We start from the raw sequence: 19,431 nt of genomic DNA on the forward strand, positions 1-19,431 counted from the left end.
GCATAGAAAAGTAAATTTTATTATTAGTTACAAGAATATTCACTGTTGGTGTATATCTAACATAAATACTAGACATTTTGCAAAAAATATTCATTATACTAGGCTTGCTAGCACCTGTCAATATACGAACTATAACGTATTGATGTCTACAGGCTAAAAAGGGTATAAATAAAATAAAATCAAGCAAGATTTTGTAATGAGGGATCAAATATTCTATCTAATGGAAAATAAGCACTAATTACACCCACAGGCTAAGAAATAACAAGAGTATTGGTATAAAGGAACTTAATCAGGAAGACAGTTATTCCCATTCCAAACTAACAAAAGACAGTCACTCCCATACAAAATACCTTAGACATATTCCCCATTTCTCAGTATACTCCACATAATCTTACAAGTCAAGTGATTGTTATAATATAGCAGTCAAGGAAAGAGCTGTACTCCTGAATTTGTTTAGCTATAAGCTCATGTGTTGTAGATACTGTCCTCCCCTGGCAACAAAGTTCCATACTAAATACACAGGGTATTCCTCAAAGATCAAGTAATGCTAACACTGTAAGTCTGACTGGGTCTTCTTCAGTAGAACTCTGAGTGAAAGATCATTTGGGAAAGTGGCACCTCCAGCATGGAAATTTTCCCTAGGGACTTAAGGATCCATGCAGAATATCCAGTTTTTTAGACAAGAACATCTGAATCTCCTGACACAAGACTCCCACATTTACCTGCTTTCTTGACAATGGCTAGTTTGTTAGATATTAATTTGCATTTAGTTGAAATGTCAAAATTGCATGACTTATTATAATAGTTAACCTACATCCAGCTTGAAGGTCAAGCTTGAACCTGATTACACTTGAAGGAAATTGTCACATAGGTAGGACATTTACCTATCAGACACTTGATATACTGTATAGTGCTTAAAGAATATGCTGATATGTGAGAAGTTTCTGCTTAAGTCTTCTGATGCCCTTTTTACACTTATTCTCATGACATTTAAATCTTTCAGTCAGGATCTTGTGGAGAGGACACATGCTATCATGACATCCAGTGCTGGATTACCAGTCAATATTCTTTATTTATCATTCATTGGATTGTCAGTGGCACAGTAGATAGCACACTCACCTTTGGAGGAGAAGGCTGCGGGTTCTATTCCCACACCAGATAGGTCACTTGCTGACACTGCAGTGCAGTATAAGGTGGGTGCTGCACTTCTGAGTGTGCCATCAGTTGGTTAAGATGTTAAACTGAGATCATCTGCTTGAATTGATGGTAGCTTAAATCAATGTAAAAGATCCAATGACACCTATTGAAAAGAGTATGTGTCTTTTATTTATATACAAAAATAACTCTTATTTACAAATGTATAAACATATAGAGATACAAATCTGTTTACACATATTCATAATTTCCTTTAAAACCATACTAAAATTTCATCTCTGTTAGACCCCCACTCTTTTTCTATAACTACCATATGATTTTACTTAATATTGTGGCTAAAATCCATTTATCATTAAACAGAATTTCATTTATTCTTTCATTCTATATGACCCATATAACATAAAATAACTTTTTATCTTTTAAATTATTCTTTATTTTTAATCTTGTAATACCCATATTTAATCACATCCATGTTTATTTTATCACTTCTTTTATCTTCAAAAAAATCTTCATTACATAGTTACCCCATAACGCTTTTACTTTAAAAAAACACATGCTCCATAGTTTCTCCTTCTTGAAAATATAAACATATATCTTTTTATTTTTTTTTCTTTTCTTTTTATATGGCATATTTTCTTTCACTGGCAATTTATCTATTATCAGTCTCCACAAAAAATCTTGACATTCTATTTTCTGATTACACCATTTGCATCTTATATTTATGGCTTTAACTGTTTCATCTGTTAGATTTTCCTATGGTTTTACATAGTAACATTTTATCAATATATTCTTGTACCATACTTTTATCTACATCACCAATTTTTATTTTCCATAAAAACATTTTTTTTCTTGGTAACATTTTTATTTCTTCATTTATACACTCTTTTCCCCCCTTTTTTTTCTATATATCAAAATGTATCACACTTGTATTTATGCAATTTTACTACTAAGCTCTCATCTTTTTCATGTATCCACAAATTTAATGAAACAGTATATACCAGTGGGTTAATTAACCCTAAACCTCCTTCCTCTTTATTTACATGCAAACACCTCTTTTTCCTGGGTTTAATCTAGAACCCCATATAAATGAAAAAAAAATTATCTGTGATAATTATGTTTTCAAATACTGTTGGCAACATAGATACACTTGCTAAGTATGCTATTTTCACATCAGTACTAAATTTATCAAATAAGTCATTTCTTCTGAATAATTTATATGTTCTCCAGAAAATATAGTTTTTTACTTCTTCTATTGTTTTTTCCCCATTGAATTCTACTTACACCTTTATTCACAGATTTTATACCTAACACGGTAATTTCATTTGTTGTAAAATATATTCCTTCTATCTTTACTACATCACCTAAACCTTTACCTTTCTCTTTATTTAAACCCATCCCTATCACCTCTAGGCACTTATGTGTGCAAATTATTACTTCTGTTATCCAAATCTTGTTTTCTGCAATTATTATAATGTCATCTACATATGTTAACAGAACTGGAATTCTTAACCCTTCAGGTTTTCTACACCTGCCTCCTTCATTTTGCAATTTATTTCATGTACTATCACATTCATAACTAATGTAAAGAGTATACAACTCATTGGACATCTCTGTCTTACATCAGTCTTCATATGTACCTCTTGGCTTAACCAGCAATTAATTTCTTATTACTATACTCTGACATGCATAATTTACTAATGTTTCATATATTATATTCTTTCATTATTACACACAAGATTTCATGTCCAGTTGTATCAAATGCCTTATTAAGGTCTCCTACCATGATTTTCCCTTCTTCTTTTCTATTCATAATATCATCTACAATTTCTCTATAACTAATAATTCTTGACAACCCTCCCCCTTTATACTATATATATATATATATATATATATATATATATATAAAATTTTCCATAATATTTTCCATTTTAGTTGCAAATCTCTTTCGAATTATTTTCATAAAGATCGTATAATCATCATTATTCAGTACTATCAATCTCCAGATTTTTTTTTAAATCGCCTTCTATCTTCCTTGTTCCATATGAATTTAAGTGTTACACTATATAATTATGTATACATAAAACCTTCATTTAACCATTCCTTCAGAATCTTTAAAATATTTTTTGACAATCTCTTAAATTTGTATACATTTCATACCCTATTTTATCTGATTCTGCAGCAAAATCTATATTAACTTGCCCTAATATTTATCTACCACATTTAATGGAATATCTTTTTGAACTCTTTATTCTCTTTTTTTCTGTTAACCTTTTTACTTTCCATGTTTTTTTCTACCTTCTTTTTTTTTCTTTAAACATTTCTTGTACATATTGTACTATAGTATTCATAATCTTTACCTGAGTTCTTTCTATTCCTCCTTTTACATTTTTATTCTCTTATTACACTACCAGCTTCTTTTACGAATCTGCTTAGGTAACTCAATACTTCTGTTTTTCCTTGTAAAAAATATCTTTGCTTAAATAACAACTCTTGTATATTTCACATAATTATTTTTCTTTCCCAAAAAACTTTCTATCATTATGTTCTAAATCTTCTAATGCATTATTATGTATTTGCTTATATTTTTCTTTCTAATTTTCCTCACAACATATTGCCACTGTGAAAAACACTTTTTATATTTTTACTTAAATATCATCCACCATTCAAATTTTTTATAAAATGTTCTAATGGTAATATGATCTTTCCATAACTGTATTATTAACCTCTTTCCTTCTTCATTCCATGCTTTCTCATTTATCCTTTTTATTCCTTTGCCTATTTTATATATTCCTTGTTTTCCTTTATCTTTAACCATATTGCAAGATGATTTAAAAAAACTGTTTCAACTACCTCCCCTTCTCTTCTAATCATAGGTGACTCAATAGTGAGGCTCACTGATGTCCCACTCACTAGGTTGAATAAGGAGAAGGTAACAGTCAGCTGTCTATCGGGTGCCAGGATAGAAACACATAACACATGCACTCAAGTCACTCCACAACAAGTACAAGTTTGACTCTGTTATTGTCCATGTGGGTGTGAATGACCTGAGACGTACCTCCCTGGGCTACATGAAAAGAGACATGGAGGAGCTCTCAGATTATGTGGCCCAGGCAGGTATGAGCCTAGCCCTGAGCAGCATCCTACAATCACCCAGAATGATACTGAAATACTAGCAGAAAATGATTGACTTCAACAATTGGCTAAGTTTTTGGTGTCATTCAAAGGGGATCCAGTATCTGTCTGCTTGGGATGACATGACTGACAGACCTTAATGTTTTGCCAGAGATGGCTTGCATCTATCACCTGTAGGTTTCCAGATACTGGTAAGGCTCTAGCCACCCGTATAGTGTCTTTTTTAGATGGTGTTCCAAAGACCAAATTACCACAGTAACAGCTATAAATAAATGCAATCTGAGGGTCATGCCACTCAACACTAGAAGTCTAAATCTCAGGATGCACTCGATCGAAGCACTCCTCAAAATGGAGAACATCGACATTTGTGCTGCAACAAAGACCTGGTTTAAAGCAGCAGAAAGCACCCCTGCACTACCAGGCTATAAACTCATTCCACACCTTTCAGCCCCAGACAATGGACTGAAGCTCCAAAGGTGGTGGCATCTCCATATTCATAAAGGATATGCACACCTCCAGACTAATAGCCCAGCATAACGCATCGGCGATACCTCAGGTACAACTAACAGTAGATAAGATGGCGATTCAGGTTGTAGCCTGCTATAGGTCCCCAACCATGTCCCAGGACTCTCATTCCACATTCCTAAGCACCCTGAAAACTATTAGGGTCCAACCCAACACTCTCATACTGGGTGACTTCAACTACCCCTCCAGCAACTGGGAAAACTGCTCATGCACCAGTACATTTGCCCAACGCTTCCTGGAATTCATTAATTCCAATGCACTGGTCCAGCTCATTCTTACCCTCACTAGAGGAAGCAACATCTTTGGCCTGGTTATTACTAACATGGGCAACCGTTGCTCAACACCAATAGTCAATTCCTGCCTGGTTAGATCCGACCACAAACTAATTACCATGGAAATCCACATCTCACCAGCAAAGGTAACCGCAATGGAAAACTTCACCAAATCTGACTTTGGGCTCCTAAAACAGAGGTGGCTAACTTCACGGCACCCATGCAAATGGAAAATAGGTGCATGCCCACCAAATCATACACCAATGCACTGTACAAACACGTACATAAATGCATGGAACTAGCCATAACCAACAGAACCAAGACACTCTCCTCGGAAAAAAGGAAGCCAATCTGGTGGTCCCCTGTGATTAGCAAACTCTAAAACAGAAGGAAGAAGCTGTTGCAGAAAAAGGTGAAGTCCCAAGACTGGAAAAACTCCTTTATTAGCCTCAATAAAAAGTTGAGATCCCTCATCAAAACCTCTAAAGCTAGCTATGAAGGCAGAATTGCAGCAAACACTTAAAAACAACCACAAAGCCTTCTACATTTATATCAAGTCTCTCCACAGCAATAACCAGATTTGCTGTGAGTTACTGCTCAATGGTACCTCCTATACTGAGCCAACAGATATTGCCAACATACTGGCTGATAGATTCAGTGCCAACTTTACCCCTCTCACCCCCCAAAGGACCTATCACAATACCGGAATAATGCCAGGCACCCAGCATTACTGCAGCACAGGTTAAAGCTGCATTGTCCAAGGCCATGAATACAGCTTCCATGGGACCCGACAATATCCTTGGCTGTGTTCTACATGAACTACTAAGTGAACTAGCACCATGCCTGTGTGCCCTGTTCAATCACAGCCTCACCTCAGCCTTTGTCCCTACAGAATGGCGCACTGCTACAGTCATCCATCTCCACAAAGGGGGAGCGACTACAGACCCTGGGAATTATTGCCCCATTAGCTTGATGAGTCTGATTTGTAAGGCTATGGAGCACATCATCATAAACCTAATTAACAAGGATATAGGAAATCTCCAAATTCTGGATCCCATGCAATTTGGTTTTGTGAAGGATAGATCATGCCTGCTCAACCTGGTTGACTTCTCTGAGTCAGTCACCAGAGCTGTGGATGAAAACAAGGCAGTTCATACAATCTACCTCGACTTGGCCAAGGCCTTTGATACCATTCCCCACTCAGGAATTATTGATATACTCACCAAACTAGGCATCAACCCCTATATCACTAGGTGGGTTGCAAATTGGCTCACAGATAGAACCCACAGTGTGAAAGTCGTAGACTCCAAGTCAGACTGCCGACCAATCAAAAGTGGAGTCCCACAGGGATCAGTCCTGGGTCCTCTCCTGTTTGGCATCTACTTCTCAGAAGTTCAGGCCAACACAGAGGGACTCTGGCTAACCAAGTTCACCAATGATTGCAAGCTGGGAGCTATTATTAACTCCCCAAGCAATGTAGACATCCTAAAGAAAGGCCTCACTGAGACCAACGACTGGTGTCAAAACCATGGCCTTAAGCTTAATGCCAAAAAATGTGTTGCCATTCCCTTTGGGGAAAACTCAGTTCCCACTAATTACAACATTGATGGTAGCCCACTGAATACTGAAGGCACTATAAAAGATCTGGAGGCACAGCTTGACAGCAACCTCTCCTTCGACCACCACATTGACACTGTGGTCAGAAAGTCCTTCTATGTGGCACATCTTATTACCAAAGGTTTTGCATCCAGGAAGAAAGAGGTCATCATCTCTCTCTCTACTCTTCTTTCATTAGACCAGTCATCAAGTATAATGCCCTATTTGGCATGCACCTCACTAAACAACTGCAACAGCTGGAAAGGCCACAAAAGTACCTCACAAAGAGGATCCTAGGCTATAAACACATGCCCTACATGGACAGACTCAAAAAACCCTAGCTTTTCTCTGTCTCATATCGTCTACTGAGAGGCGATCTCTGCTTGACTTACAAAACCATGTCTGACCCAGCCTTGTTAGAAAGGTTGCACCTAAAGAAATCCCAATCCCACCACACCACACACTCCAGGGACCTCAACCTCATTACCACAATCAACAGAACATGCTGGAGGAACAGGTTCATAACCGAGAGACTGCCCATGCTCTGGAATAGACTTCCCATACATGTCAAGCAGACCACCTCACTGGCCCTTTTCAAGAGAAATCTTGATGAGTGGATGGGAAATAGAAAGTTCACCCCAGGGATCACTCCAGTGGCTCTACTTGACAGAGGCACTGGAAACTAATGGTGGCATGATGCCAGGGGACTTCTATGGGCTAGGCTTGTAAAGGCTCCAGGGCTGGTGGCCTAGTACACACCTATGAATCTATAACTAAACATTCTGATACTATAAAATAAACTATTTCACTTCTATACATACCCCTTTTGTAAGTACATGAATTTATGTCCCAAAGTTTTAACTTACCACATCTTATAACTTATAATGTTTTTCTTATATCATGTCCTTTTGTTTTTATGCTTGCCTCTTAAATCACAGTTGAAATCTCCTGTCACTATAATATTCATATTTGCCACTACATAATTTAAAATCTGATGAAATAAGCTTTCTCTTTCTTTCAAATAGTATAACCATATAATGTTGTAATTCTATACACATGTTCTTTCCCTTTTAAATCTACAATGGTTAAACTTCCCAGTTTTGCTAAAGTTACACCTAATATCTTTAATATATTTCTACAGAGTATGACTATTCCAGAAGAGCTCTCATTTCACAAATTCCAGATTATCTTTCCTCCCCATAGTTTATCTGCCTGTAATCTTTCTTCATTTGTTAAAAATTGTGTCTTCTAATATAATTACATCTACATCACATGTATGACACCACTCCACAATCCCTGTTCTTCTTACTATATTTTTAATAAAGTTCACATTTACAGAAAGCACTCTAAATTTTTCATTTTCCCTTATCCTTCGATTCATGGATTTGTAAGTTCTAAACCTATCCAATTTCCCTCCCAAAGGCAAGAATCCAACACTGTACCTTGTGTAAGTGAGTCAAACACCTTAACCATAATACCAACCCCCAATCATTAGCTGTATATATATTTTCATCCGTATCTTTGCATTTTTCTTATTGTACTCATCCCTTTAAATTTCCTTTTTCTGTCATTTATCCTTTCACCATTTGATTTTTTTCTCTTACTACCTCCTAGTTTATGTCTTCTTCATAATTTATTTCAGAATCTTCTTCTATGTCCTCTTTATTATTTTTTCTTATCTAATTTTTCTTCCATTTATACTATTTTTAAAATTTCTTCTCTTTTTTATTTTCTTTTCTTTCTCTTTTTTGCAATCCATCCATAAATGTCCAATTTTCTTGCATTTATAACATTCAGTTCACATTTTTAGCATCATGTCATAAATATAGCATTTTTGTTTGTCACATTTACATACATACATACAAATACTTCAAGCACGGGCATTAATGCCCTTCTAGCTTGCCAATATACCAAAACATTTGTTCCCATAATAAGTGTCCAGGCTGTTCTTAAAAATGTTTAAACTAGTACTTGCTTTAATGTAATTAGGTAGTCTGTTCCATGCATTGGCTACTCTGTCAGAGAACCAATTAGTACACTTCTCATTCCTATAGAATCTTCTACATAGGTTGTCTAATGATTCTGCAGTAGTTTTTGATAACCCCAAACATTCCCAGAGATAGTTGTCTCTAAAGATCTTCTCTTAGATATCTGTAAGAGACACTGTACAAGTTCAGATATTTTAGTCTTTCATAATAACTTAAATGTTCACATCCATGATGCCCTTGGTATATTTCTGCTGTACTCTTTCCAGTTTACTCATGCTTGTTTTCTTATAGCGCTTCCATATTGTTATTCCATACTCAAGTTTGGGTCTAATGTAACTAACAAACAATGACTTCATTATGTTTGATTACCTAGACTTATAAATCTTTTTATACAACCTATAGTTCTATAACTATCAATAGCCAATTGGTTGATATGATTAAAAAAACTCATAGCTGAATCTACCGATATACCCAGGTCCTTAAATTAGTCTACAATTTCAATCACTGTGTGCTGTATTAAATATTCACCTTTCAATTTATGTCTCCCAAATTTCATATGCTTAGTTTTTGATGTATTTATCAGCATATTATTCTCCAGTGCCCAAATCATCAATTTAGTCAAGTTTGCAGACATGCCTTATTTGTAATACATGTAATAATTTTACCCAATTTCAGGTCATCTGCATATAGACAGTAGAACACTCAGATGAAAAAGTTAGATCTGAAAGATACAATCTAAACAAGTAAGGGCTTAGGACAGAGCCCTTTGGGACACCATGACTGTAACCAAGGATTTCACCTGTCCAGTTGCATATGATACTTGCCATGTCCTATTTGTAAGCCATGCAGCTATCCATCTTGTCAAAAGTACATCAATACCTAGTTGTACTAATTTATTGATCAGTGTTTTGTGTATGGCCCTGTCAAATGCTGAAGTTGAACCTGTATAAATTATATCACAGCATAATTTTTCATTCATAGCTGTTATTATATTGTTATATCACATCATGTTACAGGTGGTAATAGATCTGTTTTGAAAATATGCATGCTGATATATGGTTTCAAGTCCCAATCTATCCAGTTCTGACAGTAACTTATCCAATATTACCTTCACCATTGTTTTTCCATAACATGAAAGTAGACTTAAAGGTCTATATGACTCTGAGTTTGTCCTACTCCCCTTTCCCTTAAAGACAGGCTTAATAAGGGCATGTCTCCAATCTTGAGGAATCTCCCCATATTTATATGACCTAGTAAATAATAGATATAATGGTATGGTAAGTTCTTGCTGAAGTGTTCTCAGGTCATTGTTACCAATTCTGTCCCCTCCCTGTGCTTTGTTTGGATTCAGTTTGAGCAGTTCTTTTTTCAATATAGTCTAATTTGATTCTAGTATCTGGAGTTACCTGAATGTCACTCAGACAACTTATCACCCCTTTTGTGGAGCCAAATTGTTTTGCAAGGGTTGGGAGGGTGGCCTAATGGTTAAGGTGTTTGGCTTACAAATACGAGGTACAGGGTTTGAGTCTCACTAGGGATAATTGGCTAGGCTTAAAATGGCTCGCAAGGGCAGTTAACTTAGTACTAATCTATGAACCTATAAGATTTTGTAAATATAGCTATAATCTGTTGTGTCTGAGAGTAAATTTTAGAATCTGCACACAGTTTATCAATTTGTGTTTTTACTTCTTCCATATCTTATATATCTATAAACAGTTTTCCTATTATGCTCAATATCTTTATATAAATGTTCTTCAAATTTTTTGTGTTGCCACGCACTATGCTTAATCTTTTTGTCCAGCTTGTTTATTTCAGTTTTCAAAAATGTAATTTGACCTCTCTTCCATGTTTTATATTTTTTGCCTTTCATCTTAATCAGATATCTTGTTCTTAAGGAAATATATCCCCATGATGTTGTATGCCTAGATCCTGATGTTAAACTTTTTTTTTTTTTTGCACTCAAACAATTTCTCTTTCAAAACTTTCCACATTAATCTGCAGTTTTTCCACTGAATATCTCACTCCAGTTAGTTTTACATAGTGACTGTTTTGCTTCCATATAATCTGTAATTAACCTTCTGTGCATTAGCTTAGATTTCAGTTTGGCAGAATTATCTAGCAACAAATTAACCTTAATAACCCAGTGATCACTGCACACCAATGGTGGTAAAACTTGACTTGAAGTTACAGTAATTTCTTTGGGAACACAAAGTCTAGTATGTTTCATCCCCAGGTAGGTTTTTCACAATCTGAAGCAATTTTTGTTCTTGAATATACACTGTGAATAATTTCCTTACTAACATTGTTGAATCAATATTATTCCAGTATGTTTCTGGTAAATTTAAGTCCCCAGCTAATATTATTCTTCCCGCCTGTGTTTCATGCAAGAAATATATGAATTCCTTTAGGTCATCTGCACTTGACTTTGGTGGTTTATACACTCCCAACAATTGTTATATGATCCAGGGTTGTCTTTACTGTCACAGTTACACAGTGTATAGTGTTGGTGTTATCACTGAACATGTAATAATCACAGGTCTCGTAGCTATCTTTAATCCCTATCATAACACATCCACCTGATTTTTTTTTTTATTAGAATGTCTGTTACAGTAAAACATTTATACCCTGACAGAACTGGTTTCCAGTCATTGTTTTTTAACCATGTTTCACAAACAATAGCAACATCAATCTTGTGGGAACATAGCAAATTTTCCAATTAAAAAATCTTTATTATTAATGCTCCTAGCATTAACAACCACCAGAGATGCATCAAATTGTACTATCTGTGAACTGTTAAATTTTTGACCTGGCAAAAATCCTGCCTGGTGTTTATCAAATACTGCAAAATATCTGCTGCAAAAATTCTCTTCCCTGATCTTGACAAATGCACACCATCCTGTCTGAATGGATTAACTTCTTAATTTTTAAAGAGCAAAATCCCGAGGTTCAGAATATCAAATTCAGAACCTCGAGATCTTGGAATCTTGAAATTAAGAACCCCCCCCCAAAAAAAAGCAATCAACACATCAAAAAACATGGTTTTGCAGAGAGGCAAGCCCCCCTTGCATCCCCCCACATCCCCCGCTACTTAAATACACCAACTAAAAGATTGCACTACAGCAAGGAAAAGGGAAATCTCCTGTTCCACGCTGTATGCCGATCTCTGTTCAGGATTTCAAAGTTTTAAAACTTTGATCATATGGTCTTCGATCATATGAATTTTGAAATTTTAAGCTTCAAAATTCTGTAGGGGACCCGTCTGAACACGTGTGGACAAAACTAGGCTTGGATGCTCTACACATTTCCATTTTTAAAACTGGACATTTTTCCATGTATGTATTTACTCAAAAAAATCTTTTCATTCACTGTGAACTGACTATCCTTTCTATAGGTGATTTGTGAAAAATACGTCCTAACACCAGTGCAAGCTAAACTATCTAAGAGGGCTATCAGTTCCTTACTAACAGTTAGAGAATCCTTGCAGATGACATCATTTGTACCAACATGAATAAAAACAGATCTGTCCTTCCTTACATTGAGACATTCCAAAGCTTGTCTCACATCTTCTATTCTTGCTTCTGGCAAGCATACCACTATTCGATGTTCATTATAATTTCTACAAATATAAGTATCAGTTCCTCTAATAATTGAACCTCCAATTAGAAGAACATCTTTGCTGGCCAGCTCTGAAGAATTCTGAAGCTTCTAATACAGTAATATCTACTCAGTTGTTATGAAGGATAGATCTTCATCACCATTATTCTTATTAATCCCACTGTTTTTATTGTGTATTAAATTCTTATCCAGCTGGCATTGTAAATTCACAGCTTGAGCCATGTAGTCAGTATCTGTCTTTCTCTTCTTTTTTTCTTACAGTAATGTTCTTCAATCCTTCCATGTTCATTTTTGATTTCTTCCTTTTCACCTGCCCATTATTTATCAAATGTCTTTCTTTTCCACAAAAAAAAAACCTTTTGGGTTGTTCCCAGTATTTTATAACACTCCTATTCCCCTCCACTTTCATTATAGTTGGTGTATGTATAATTTTTGCTGTTTCTATTTTTAACACAATATTACACTCCCAGCCACCAGTCCATAAACTTTGCAGTGTCCAGTACTTCTTTATATAAATTTGTTCAAATGTCCTTTCTACCTCTGTTTGAAATCATACATAACTTTTCTTTTTTGTTTCCCTTTTAAATGCTAAATAGTCTCAAATATAATATCAAAACATGTATTTTTGTTAATAAGAATACTCTTGCATCATTTGCTTTTACACCCACAGGAGCTATTAAATTGTTCCACACTTCATTCCTGTCCATTTCTTTGTCTTCTTTACTTTGAATTCTTACCATGTACTTCTGTTTTTCATTTTCTTCTGCAATATTTTCTGCTACTCCAATTTTGCCTTCTTTTACTTTCTCTGCATATGTTTTCTTTTCTATCTCACCACAATTCTTCAGGATTTTCTCTGCATCTTCCTTTTGTATTTTCTCCATAATGTCCCCCTAGGAAATATCTCCTTCATTTTCTGGCTCACTCTCTACCACCAGTTCTTTAATTTAATCATCCTGCAACTCTCCCAAATGGAAGGTTGTAATTACAGATCTATCATTTCCTGACTCATCTTCATCAAATAGATTTCTTTGAAATATCTTCTCCAAATCCTGCACATATTCTTTGGTCTAAATATTTGCTTTCTTCTCCATTTTTCTCACTACTTCATCATCTCCTTCTCTCTCCATCTGATTCTCTGTTTCTCCAGTCCATCTCTGCACCTGGAATGGAAAGAGGAAGTGCTTCTGCAAAATGGATCTCGCTCACAATGATGATGAGAAGGAGTTTTCTGATGCACTGGCCAAATTTCCCCCTATTAGTACAAATACCACCTCAGATTTCCCCCGAAAAGAGGATAATAGTCCACTGGAACTAACTTGGTCAACAGAAGGATAAATAAAAAATAAAAATAAAATAAAATATTGACAAGGCCAGTCCCACTAGACTTGTGGCCTCTCTTAAGAGGAGATTCAAGGTAGCATTTCTACTACTAGGAGAAATTTGGCCAGTGCATCAGGGAACTTTCCTTATTCTCTTGATATGTGCCATGGGATCTTTTACATCCTCCTGAGCTACCACCAACTCAAGAAGATGGGACATCAGTTTAAAGTCTCATCCAACGAATGACACATTTAGATGTGCAAAACACCAATAATTCTGCTCTACAGTGTTGCCAAACCAATCACCTGAAGTAAGAATAGAACCAGCAACATTCCTGTCTTCCAGTACCAAGGCGAATGTGCTACGTATAGCACCACTGACGCTGTAGGATTGAGATTTTTTCATCTTCCCTTGACAGCCAATTAAATTTCCCACCTTTACTTTTCAGATGAGACACAATAGATAGGAAATGAACAAGAGGAAGCAATATAAAGCAGTGTTTATACCCTTCCTGCCCCAGCTACTGAGAAGAGCTGAGGCAGCATCATTGTGTTTTACAGAAAGGAAGCTCTATGTACTTCCTCCTGTTCTGCAAAACGTTTGTAATGCAGTATAATAGGCTTTTGAAGGTAATGAAATCAGGAAAGGGCCCATGATTTAGGCAACTTTAGAACCACAAAATGGGTTTCTGATTGACACAAGCAACCACTTAATTGTAACTTGACAATGATCAAACTAGGTTTGTGGTGAAAACAAAGGCCAATAGTACAGAGTTGTCATATGTATAATTCAGCCTTGTAAGGATCATGCATGGCCTGAAAAATGTTAAGATCTATTTCTCCTGCCTTATTACCCAACCAGTTAAAACCTGTATCAATCAAAGTTAGAAGTTCTTATCGGGTGTTTAACTAACAGGCAGGCAGGCAAAATGCCTTATGAGATGGTTTGGGAAAACAAAAATTGCTGTTGATGTTGAACTCCAATTAATGTAGAGTCATGTTTCTGAAAATGTGTGGAAGAGTAAATTGATGTCTTTAAACTTTCTCACTTTTTTCACAGCCTGCAACAATCCCCTGCAAACCCCCTCTTGTAGCAGAATGGGTTTCAGCTATTGAACAAAAGCCTGATCCTCTTACGTTCAGCAAACACTTCCAGCAAATGGTGGATGTAAGTAGAAGACATTTTAGAAATCTTTCTTTTTAATAATATGTACATTTAATGATATGTCAAAGCAGGGGAGCCAAAATATATGCAAAAAAACAGCCGTAGTTCCACGATGCAGTTTTTAATGGCAGTCAGCAGTAAAACACATAAATTCCACAGTAAAATAAGCACTTTCATCTCTGCCAAGTCAGAGATTTCTTCATAATGAAACATTTTACATTTTACCTTCTAGTTTAAATATGAAAGGACATACAAAAACATACCCCCCTGCCCAATCTTTTTACCAATCAGTAAAATTACATCATTAACCATCAATGAAATTAATATTCATGAAATTACTACATACAATCTTCTTGAATAAAATAAAATAAAATTTAAAAGTTACATGAAAAGTATAATACTACCTCATTAATTATTTGGTCTCATCTTTCTATGGCTTTTAATTTTAGAAAACATGCAAGAGAAAATGAATCTTTTAGCCCATTTAGAAAAACAAGAAGCCCTATGGCAGTTAAGGGCCAGTGCTCTACAATGGCCTGGGCAAAATGATTAATTTTCTCTTGCATGTTTTCTAAAATTAAAATCCATAGAAAGATGAGACCAAATAATTAGTGAGGTAGTATTATACTTTTCATGTAACTTTTACATTTTATTTTATCTTATTCAAGGAGAGTGTATGTCGTAATTTGAGGAATATTAATTTCATTGATGGTTAATGATGTCATTTTACTGAGTGGAAAAAGTTTGGGCAGGGGGCTTGTTTTTGTATGTGCTTTCATATTTAAATTAGAAGGTAAAATGTAAAATGTTTCATTCTGACGAAGTCTCTGACCAGGCAGAGACGAAAGTGCTTATTTTACTGTGGAATTTATGTGTTTTACTGTGGATTGCCATTGGGGCAGCCACGGTGGTACAGTGGTTAGCGTTGCTGCCTCACAGCAAGAGGTTCTCCGGTTCAATTCTCGGCTGGGGTGCCTTCTGTGCGGAGTCTGCATGTCCTCCCTGTGGTTGCAGGGGTTTCCTCCGGGTGCTCCAGTTTCCTCCTACATCCCAAAGACATGCTGTAGGTGGATTGGACACTCTAAATTGGCCCTAGGTGTGAGTGTGTGCATGTGTGTGTGCCTTCTGTGGAAGGTTGGGTGCCGGGCTGGCAACTCGACACCATAAAACTCTACTGCCAATCATGAGTGGACAGGTGATCCGCTGTGGCGACCCCTAACCGGGAAAATCCGAAAGAAGAAGAAGGAAGACTGTGGATTGCCATTAAAACTGCATCATGAAACTATGGCTGTTTTTGCATATATTGTGGCTCTCCTGCTCTGCTGTGCCTCGTGTTTTCATTGTTTTTTTGTGCTTCTATTTCATCATTTAATGATATGTGTTGTGTAGTCTCAGTGTATTTGTCACTAAATGCATAGTTATTCATTGAAAAGCCTTTATGTTCTCTGTGAAATATGTTGTTTTATTTTTTTCTTTTACATTTGCTTAATTTTGTCTGTGTATGTTTACACTCTTGGTTAGGTTAAGGCAAAAACAAAATATGTGTGTGTCTAACATCTGAATAGAACTACATGTGAATGGTCTGCTTCTAAAACACCTGAGAATTTACCTCAGCAGAAAGTGACACACTGATGTATATTTTCTCAGTGTCTCAGAGTAGTGCATGCAGGGTAAGTTAAATAATAAATCATCTTTTAATGTGTCACTTTGTCTAGCATTTGCTGAACATATTGCTGAAATTTGAGATAGAACAACCCTAGTGCAAAGGAACTATAAACATAAAATAAAAAATACATACATATAGAAAGGGAAAAAATATCAGCCCAAGAATTGGAGAGCAAGAAAAGAACAGTACAGGTTGAATAAGAAGAGAAGGAGTGATATTTGTGAGGCAGTCTGGAGGTGGGAGAGCAGTTTGTTTCAAGGAGCCTAGGGATGGCAGAGGATGCGGGATCTGCAGGAGTCTGGGAGGATCTTCATAGCAGAATATGATAGTGACAGACAAAGAGAGAGAAAGAGAGTGAGAAGCTGATTGGCTAGTCAGGTGATAGACAACAGACAGGAACTGAACAAGAGGAAGTGGCAAAAGCCTGTAAACAAGAAGGTGTAAAATAAATTAAAAGGGAAGAAAGTCAGACAATGGGGAGATGTGATAATAATTGTCAGAGGAGTGCAGCCAACTGGGACATGAGATAAGACACAATAAGGTAAAGCCTGAGTGTGTGAGATGCCGCTGCAAAAAGGTGGACAAGAGGAAGGAGTCCAAGCTAAATGGACAGATGCTTACAACAGTAGCTACTGATGAAGGGGAGATGGAGCTAATGGTGGATGAGCTAACATCACAAACAGAGTAGGTTGAGAGGAACAGTCTGGCAAAGGAGATGAGCAGAGGATGAAAGAGATACAAAACTGGAGAGGTCTTTTGGTAGGGTTGTCGCCACCTTTTTAAAGAGACAAAAACAGAAAACAGAAAGGGTTCCACCATTTGCTACACCCCTTTGCACTGCCTACTGCCACCTTTGTCCACCTATTGTCCTGCCTACTGAGCTCAGTGTTTTGCTAATTTATGACATAAATGGACATGCATACTCTTCATTACAGGAGGTGGAATGACCGACCCCCCCCCCCCCAATGCCCTTAACTCATTTAATCTTGAACAGCAGGAGACTAATTAACATTTTTCTTTTTCTAGATCTTCTAAGCCAGTAAACAACATGCTTCCTGAGAGGTTCTCTCCAAAATCATCTACTAAAAACACACTTCATTAGATTCTAATATCTGATAAAATATGAGAGTTACAAAAAAATGTAAAATATGTTAGCTTTTGATTAGACAATGGGCTATATTGTAGTATCAAAGGTCGATCTGTAAATGCTGAGTTTATAGTGCTGATTTATAAAAGAAAAAAATGTATTCTGTTTGACAAAAAAAAAAAAAAAAAAACAAGTGTTATGGCTGAAAAAAGGGTTATACTTATAAATGTACAAGATAGAGCCAAGATATCTGTGAGACAATTGTTTACTTGTCCAATAGCTTTTCATTGATTTATGACAAGAGGGGATAGCATATTGATCGTTTAAGTTATTGCCAAATCTATGCAAATTATATATTGTAATATGTGTGGCATCTCTGCTCTGGACCAGTGATCAAGGAGTCTCAATCCTCACCACTGACACCAGTGAGGGACCTTCACTTGGAACAAAGATAGATACACACAGTATTTCCAGATGCAGCTCTCTGCACCAAGCACAATTTCTCTTATGGGCACAGAGGGAACACACTCCTGTCCTGTGTCTGGTTTTCCCTCTCTCACCCAGTATAAAATAAGACCCCACACTGATTACTGGTGTAGAATTGAGTCCTCAGACAAGTGTTCTAAGCCATGTCCACACCACCCTCTCTGTAAAACCAGTGCTCTTGTGTCCCTGCTCCAAGTAGCTGACACACACACTCTTTCAGATTTGATTTTCACACACACACACACACACACACACACACACACACACACACACACACACACACACACACACAGACACACACACACACACACACACACACACACACACACACCTGAGAAAGGCTGGCACAGATTTACCAGCTATGCCTCCTGTACCCAGATTATTATGTAGATACTGCCACCAAAATACTCCAAAACCAGCTACTCCATGGCTGTTACCAGGGTACCCAATTATACTGAGTAAAATTAATACTAATACAAATGGTCATGTTTGACCAATGCAGCAAGGCTTTCAGGAGTGGCCACAGTGTCACCAAATAAATATAAGTACTCTCAAAGATTCTTTAAGCACCAATGAAAGCTGTGTGTTAAAGCAGGGAATGCAAAACCAAAATCTAACAAAAAGAAGCAAATCAAACTCTGCAACGTTGAATGAAATAGTTTAATCAAAGTAATAAAAGTAAAGCTTTTCGGATAAAACCATTCATTAGTACATAAAAAAATTCAAAGTCACAATTTAAGTACAAAAATATATGAGCACATGATACCATACAGCCAATAAAAAAAACACAGTCAATAATATAGTCAAGCAATTGCATAATATTTAATTACATATTACCTCAGACACATTTGCTTGTGTTTGAGGACTGGTTTTGAAGTAATCATTTTATTAATACCTGGTAACCAATCTGGCTGTAGACGCAAAATCCAATCATATTCTTCAAGTTCCAACTTATTACTTAAATCACCACCCCTAATATTTTTAGTAAGTGACTCCATTACACAAAATGTAAAGTCATGTTCATTACCATTTTCTTTTTGATGTTTGAGTTAATAACACCCCTTCTCATTTCAGATTTTTGTTCTGTTATTTGTTCTTTTAACTTTCAAGTAGATTTGCTTGTGTAAAAACTAGAACAACATTTACGTTTTGCTATGTAGATAATATTGATGGAATTACAGGTAGCACTAGCAAAAGACCAGGCACAATGAAAAGTTTAAATATATTTCATAATAAATAAAAGAACATGAAAACACTAAATATCTGCTTATAATAAACACCAGAGTTTCAAGTGCAGGAAATATTAAAAATAACACAGACGGAAAGATCCACACAGACACAGGAAAAACAGTACTTAACTAATCTCACTATATTTTTCAGACTGACTAAAGAATTACTGTTCCCTAGTTTACTTACAGAGCA

General features: G+C 36.2%; 1 protein-coding gene across 1 annotated transcript in view; it reads left to right on the forward strand.

The window, feature by feature from the left end:
* The window catches only part of LOC122806121 (RAS guanyl-releasing protein 1-like), a 305,475-nt gene that overhangs the window by 115,921 nt on the left and 170,123 nt on the right, over positions 1–19,431 (forward strand). Inside the window, exon 3 of the mRNA XM_044076359.1 lies at positions 14,666–14,773. Within this exon, the coding sequence (XP_043932294.1) occupies positions 14,666–14,773 (108 nt within the window). The remainder of the gene's footprint in view (positions 1–14,665; positions 14,774–19,431) is intronic.

This window comes from Protopterus annectens, chromosome 7.part0 (genome assembly GCF_019279795.1).
Source record: "Protopterus annectens isolate FY-2018-M chromosome 7.part0, PAN1.0, whole genome shotgun sequence".
NCBI lineage: Eukaryota > Metazoa > Chordata > Ceratodontiformes > Protopteridae > Protopterus > Protopterus annectens.